This window comes from Penaeus vannamei, chromosome 41, assembly GCF_042767895.1.
Source record: "Penaeus vannamei isolate JL-2024 chromosome 41, ASM4276789v1, whole genome shotgun sequence".
Taxonomy (NCBI): Eukaryota; Metazoa; Arthropoda; class Malacostraca; order Decapoda; family Penaeidae; genus Penaeus; species Penaeus vannamei.
This window is the reverse complement of record NC_091589.1, coordinates 8524236-8531735: the sequence shown is the minus strand read 5'-3', so window position 1 is coordinate 8531735 and position 7500 is coordinate 8524236. Positions and strand designations below refer to the sequence as shown.

The window sequence follows — 7500 nt, the reverse complement described above, 5'->3', positions numbered from 1 at the left end:
ATTGATAAAAGGAATTAGACCAATTATAATCCTCATGCAATCATAGCAATAATTGTAATATATATATTAATAACCTTAATATAGATAATGAAATGATAATGAGATTATAATAGAGCAAATACAAAAGAGGTTTATAATAACCAAAAAAAAAAAAAAAAAAAAAAACAGGAGCACGGCAATTAATAGTAATGATGATGATTAAAACGATCATTACAATATTGTTAGTAATAATGATTGTGATATAATTATCATGATTATCATTGATAATATCATTGTTATGATTTTTATTATTAACAATAGAACTCATAACAATAACAATAATAAAATAATAACAGTAATAATAATAATAGCAATAACGATGATAACAATCGTAATGTTAAAAAACAATAATAATAATGATAACAATGATAATCATTAATAATGATAAGTATAAAGATAATAATAATGTTGATAATAATAGCAATGAAAATGATAATAACAATAATGATAATAACAATGATAATCATAATAATATATATAAGAGCAATAAAAACTACCTTTGGAAACTCGAGGAAACAGCAAGAAAGGAAGAAAAAAATAAAAATAAAAACACCTCCCTTTCATCCTCCTCCATCTATACACATATACCATATAACGGTTTCTACTATATTTTTCAATATACTGCTATAACCTCTTTCACGTAGAGCAGTAATACCTACCTTTGGAAACTCCAGGAAACAACGAAAAAGGAAGACAAAATAAATAAAAACTCTCCCCTTCTCTCTCTCTCTCTCTCTCTTTCATCCTCCTCCGCCTAAACGAGTATACCATATATCCATTTCTATTATATTTTCCAACATGCTGCTATACCCTCTTTTACGTAAAGCGATGATAACAGCAAAAAAGGAAGACAAAATAAATAAAAACATCTTTCTCCCTCTCTCTCTCTCTCTCTCTCTTTCTTTCATCATCCTATTCCCGTTTCTACTATATTTTCCAACATGCTCTCATACCCTCTTTTACGTAGAGCAATAATAACTAAATTTGGAAACCAGGAAACAACAAAAAAGGAAGAATAGAATAAATAAAAATGTCTTTCTCCCTTTCCCTCTCTCTCTCTTTCATCCTCCTCCGCCTAAACGCATATACCATATACCCGTTACTACTGTATTTTCCAACATACTGTCATACCCTCTTTTACTACCTTTGAAAACTCCAAGAAACAAAAACACACACACACAAAAAAAGAAAAAATCAATAAAAACGTCTTTCTCCCCTTCCCTCTCTCTCTCTCTCTCTCTCTCTCTCTCTCTCTCTCTCTCTCTCTCTCTCTCTCTCTCTCTCTCTCTCTCTCTCTCTCTCTCTCTCTCTCCTTCATCATCCTATTCCCGTTTCTACTGTATTTTCCAATATACTTTTTTACCCTCTTTCACGTAGAGCAATAATAACTACCTTTGGAATAACTCATAATAATATATATAAGAGCAATAATAAATACCTTTAGAAACTCCAGGAAACAACAACAAGAACAAAAAAGGGAGAAAAAAGAAATAAAAATGTCTTTCTCCCCTTCCCTCTCTCTCTCTCTCTCGCTTTCATCATCCTATTCCCGTTTCTACTATTTTTTTCTAACATGCTCTCACACCCTCTTTCACGTAGAGCAATAATAACTACCTTTGGAAACTCCAGGAAATAACAACAAAAAAAAAGAAAAAGAAAAAAGATGGAAACTCCAGGAAACAACAACAAAAAATAAAAAATAAATAAAAATGTCTTTCTCCTCTTCCCTCTCTCTCTCTTTCATCATCCTATTCCCGTTTCTATTATATTTTCCAATATACTATCACACCCCTTTTCAAAAGAAAAAGAAAAAATAAATAAAAATGTCTTTCTCCCTTTCCCTCTCTCTCTCTTTCATCATCCTATTCCCGCTTCTACTATTTTTTCCAGTATACTATCACACCCTCTTTCACGTAGAGCAATAATAACTACCATTAGAAACAACAACAACAACAACAAAAAAGGGAGAAAAAGGAAATAAAAATGTCTTTCTCCCTTTCCCTCTCTCTCTCTTTCATCATCCTATTCCCGCTTCTACTATTTTTTCCAGTATCACACCCCCTTTGGCGTACCTGTCAGGATTCCTCCTCGCCGGGGGGTGTTTCAGCATCATGTAGGTCGCCACCGCCGGATCCATCCTGACCACGCCCATTCCCGAGGCCCTGATGCGGCGGGACATGTCGTTGTCTTCGCCGCCCCAGCCGAAGTACCTGTGGGCGGGGACTGCCTGAAGGAGGGGCGGGGAGGCGGCACGGGTGGGAGGGACGGCGAGAGGTTGCGAGACTGTACGAGGCGGGGGAATGCTTCTTTTGGGTGGGGGGGTATGTAGACTGTAATTGTATGTATGGGTACAGATCAACAGACACATACACTCACTCACACATACATATATAAACACATATATACATATACGCACAAACACATCCACACGCACACACACACACACACACACACACACACATACACACACACACACACACACACACACACACACTCACACACACACACACTCACACGCACACCCACCCACCCACACACACACACATACACACACGCACACACACATGTACACACACGCACGCACACACACATACACACACACACACACACTCACACACACACACACACACACACACATGCACACAAACCCACACACACACACACACACACACACACGCACACATGCACACACTCACACACACACACACACAAACACACACACACCTGCACTTTCTTCAAGAGCTCGATGTTTGCTTCCTTTCCAATGAAGTCAAAACTAAAATACCTTCAGTGACTTTAACTTTACTTTTCCTATTTTATTTATTTTACTTATTTATTTATTTATATATTTTATTTAATTATTTCATTTTATTTTATTATTCTATTTTATCTATTTATATATTCTATTTATTTATTTATTTATATATTTTATTTATTTATTTATTTATCTATTTAATTTATTTTAGCAATTTCCTATGGGGCTTCACGTCTTTTTAGCCCAAAGAGCATTCTGTCATTCCCACTTGGTCCTCGCGCGATGCAATTAGGGTTCTCAAACATGTGTCGAACAGGTGTCAGATGTCAAGTTTACCGCAGTTATTAACGCTCAAAGCCTCATTCCGTTGCTCTCTGTCGGGTCTCATTTCGCAGCAGATTCTGTGACAGACTGTTTTATGTCTCTCTCTCTCTCTCTCTCTCTCTCTCTCTCTCTCTCTCTCTCTCTCTCTCTATATATATATATATATATATATATATATATATATATATATATATGTATGTATATGTGAGTGTGTGTGTGTGTGTGCGTGTGCGTGTGCGTGTGCGTGTGCGTGTGCGTGTGCGTGTGCGTGTGCGTGTGCGTGTGCGTGTGTGTGTGTGTGCGTGTGTCTGTGTGTGAACACAATATAAAAAGATTAATATATATATATAGAGAGAGAGAGAGACAAATATATAGATAGATAGAGTGATAGATAGAAAGAGAATGAGAGAGAAAGATAGACAGGCACAGAGAGCGAGAAAGATCAAAGGAAGTCCATTTTCAATACAGGTAAATCTACCAAAATATCCTTCAAGAAAATATCGACCCATTTTCTATGAAAATGTGCCTTGTAGAGAAACCTATATTTTCATCCAAGGACCAGAGAGTAATAGTACAGGTAAATTTCTAAAAACTTAAAATACTACTAGATACATAATATCTTAAAACCTGCAAAAGCATTACAAAAACAGATAAATAAAAAACGCCATTGCTACCAGTAGTAATTTAAATAAATGGAACCACAGTCATTATTATTATTATTAATTAGTAGCATATCTCTATTATTACCGCCAGAATTACTATAATTACCTGTTACTCCAACCATTAACTCTGTCCACCTGCCACCCAGTCAGGGCATTGGCACAACCCATGTACTTGTTGTTGTGACTGCAAGGGAGAGAGACAATTATGTTGCATACATATATATGGCAGGAACGGTTATATGATGCATGCGTGTATCTATGGCATACATTCGCGCACACACATGAACACACACATACACACACACACATGAACACACACATACACACACACACACATGAACACATACACATACGCATACATATATACATAAGTTATGCATACACGTATCGGCGGATGTAGGCGTATGTTCTCCAATCAGACAAAGGTAATAATACAATCAAACAACGACACACAATCCAATCAAGTTAATCGCCAAACAATAACAATAATAATAATAATAATAATAATAATAATAATAATAATAATAATAATAATAATAATAATAATAATAATAATAATAATAATGATAATAATAACAATAATAATAACAATAATAATATTCATAATAATAATAACAATAATATTCATAATAATAATAACAATAATAATAATAATAATAATAATAACAATAATAATAATAATAATAATAATAACAATAATAACAACAATAATAATAATAACAATAACAATATTCATAATAAAAATAGCAATAACAGCAACAGCTACAACAACAACAACCACCACAAATCTACACCAACTGATATCCCGTCTTGGACCGCGCGACCCCCAGGTGGCGCGGCTGGTCGGCGCAGAAGTAGAGGTTGTTGTCGTTCTCGGGGAGGCAGTCGACGTCATGGAACACGAAGCAGTCCCAGGGTCCCTCGGCGCGTGCCCGAACGAAGCCCACGTTGTACATCTTGGCCTGGTTGAAGCCCCCCTCCGCTGGGACGTGGGCGTGGGTGATGTGGGCGGTAGGAAGAGGTCAGTGAGGGGGATTGTGAATATAGGTAGAGTGGGTGTGATGATGGTGATTGTGAATAGGTAGAATGGGTGTAATGATGGTGATTTGATGATGTGAGTGATGCTGAGGTGGACTTTTCTTGTGTACTGATGATGTCGAAGGGTAATGATAATCACCATTGTTATAATGATAATATAGTAATGTTTATGTAAAGATGCAATTATTGTAATATATAACTATGGTATTACATTATTACTGTTCTTATCAAGGTTCGAAAACCCACACAATCTTGTTTACATGTACGGAAAGCCTCTAGATAATCCACAAAGAAGCCACTAAATTCACTCCCATTTTATGTATCCATAAAAGCCATGCAACTTTTCCCTCGTAAAGAAGCGATGTTCATTTCCCATATAATCACACGAGGGATAATCAGGCATGCTCTTCTGTATGATGCAAATCCTGGGTCGTAAACTTGAAATTCATTAAAGTATGAACTCATTAGAGGGGCGTTTGAAATTAATGAAGTCGAGATGCTAATGAATGCAGCCTGGTTATTATGTCCTTATTTTTACCAAAGATAAACACATAAAAGTTATCTTTAAGATTAACATACTGCAAGATATAGCTAGCATATCTAGCTAGTTATGCTATGTCACTGATAAACCTGAAATATACAAAGGTGAGGTAAAATTATCCTTGGCTTTGACCAGTGCAATTCATTCTCACCTGTATTGACATCCTCTCTAATTATGATTCTCGTCATTGTCATACAAAACAACAAGTGTGTCAAAGAATACTTGTAGATTAGTTATTTCATATGAACCAATTCAATTCCTAGTTCTGGATGACGGACATGACTAATTTATGTGTAAAATAAGTTGGCTTTCTATAATAAAGTAGAACAAATACTGATAATTGAGAATTGATTGGGTTTTATGCATTACATTCGCCCTCCATTACCAGCCACAGGAGCCCCTATTGGTAGGCTACCAGGCAGGTACACAGCTGATTTCTACTTCATCACAACAAATCTGGTTGAGCTGCTCAACCCACGACTTCACTGGTCGTCCCGCGGGCATTTTCCATCCAGAATTGTTTTTGTAAACAAACATGGGTGGGATCGTTCTCTGTGAAGCGAACCAAGCGGCTGCATAATATGAGTTGGGTGTGGAAGTGAGTAGCCTTGGCCTTGCGGTGCAGCCATTGACTGGACATGTTCCTATGATGCGATGCATGTCATAAAACGTGTTGGGTTCAAACTCCAAGGTACAGAATGCAGTCCAGGTTTTATCGACATACAGCTCTTTATCATGTTCCTGCCCACGGGATAGTGGCTTGGTATGTTAGCTCAGTGTCACGAACGAGATTTCAAAGATATGTAGAGCTGTGTGACTTCCAACAATTTTACTGTAAGCACATGTAAAACGAACAGGCACTCCTGGAGACTCTCATAGTCTCATAACCAAGAGCCACCACTAGGTTCTCTTAAGAGACACATAAGCTGACACGATCACCAGTAAAGTCAAGATTAGTACCTTGGTATTACCCATCATTGCTCTGTAATTACTTTGGATGAAACCTCTAAATATCATCCATTCAACACTCAATAAAATGGATAATATTGGTACAAGAACGCAATTCTGTCTCACTCCTGAATTCGTGGAAAGAAGCCTCCATCACTTTGTCCTAGTATATCGGCGAGATATACTAGTACAAGTATACTAGCATCTAACATTCTTCATCAGGATCTCCCAGATTCGAGTGCCTTTTTGATGATGTCATGTCAGAACTCACGATGGCACTCTTGAATGATGTGCACTGCAAGAAAACAACAAATGTGGATTTGCTAAGAGTAAATCGAGATTGGTGCCTCGGCGGGCGGTCCCTCTTACATCTCAGAGGGACGAGGCCTGGATGGCAGGCTGTAAGACCCGACATGTACATATTAGGTCCTCAGAAATTCTGCCTTATGCTAGTTGGTGCCTGTCGTGTTGCTTGTAAGTTGTTCTTTTCCAGCTCCCCAACATCCCCATTTATTTAGTTCACTGAATAAGATGGAAAGAAATAATGTGTGAGACTCTAACACACACACACACACACACACACACACACACACACACACACACACACACACACACACACGGCCGTTTGGGGAAGCAGTCAAGGACTACCTCCCCAAACCACCATTGGAAGGGAGCAGTTGGCACGAATCCAAGACATGCCCTTCCTTTAATAGCCTCTTGCTGCTTTTCTACATTTTAGCTCTAAATTGCAAGAATAGCTACAAGGATGCACTGCAAAAATCTTCATGATAAAGGGATTATGCATTGGTAGGGGAGACTTACAGTGTTGATCCCCCTTCACACTAAGCTAGCAGTGACGGCAGCTGTAAGCGAGAAGGCAAGCAGGCACTCAACATTAACTTAAGCCAACCACACCATTGCTTCACACCTCCCCACAGCACCCTACTATGTTTACGATGGAGTGAAAATACAATTATAGCGATGGTATGACTCATTGCAACCTGTAGCTGTAACTTTGACCTTTGGGTATTGGTTCTATGGCACAAGATGGTTATGTTCTACATGGCAAGGATTTAAGTGATAATGTTTATTATCATTAATGTTTATTATCATAATTATTAAGATTATAAGTAATACTAACAATGATAATAGTTATAATTATATTGGGGATACTGATTTTGACTATTATAGTA

At 37.3% G+C, this 7500-nt stretch overlaps 1 protein-coding gene across 3 annotated transcripts in view; it reads right to left on the bottom strand.

Annotated features, from left to right (window-relative positions):
* Nucleotides 1-7500, bottom strand: part of LOC113819367 (beta-1,4-galactosyltransferase 4) — a 22811-nt gene that overhangs the window by 1759 nt on the left and 13552 nt on the right. For 2 of the 3 annotated variants that reach the window (XM_070117877.1, XM_027371602.2), the window contains exons 5-7: nt 4573-4762; nt 3887-3964; nt 2112-2249 (exon numbers count right to left, since the gene is read on the bottom strand). In XM_070117877.1, coding sequence (XP_069973978.1) covers nt 2112-2249; nt 3887-3964; nt 4573-4762 — 406 coding nt within the window. The remainder of the gene's footprint in view (nt 1-2111; nt 2250-3886; nt 3965-4572; nt 4763-7500) is intronic. The other variant, XM_027371603.2, reaches the window with a different exon arrangement.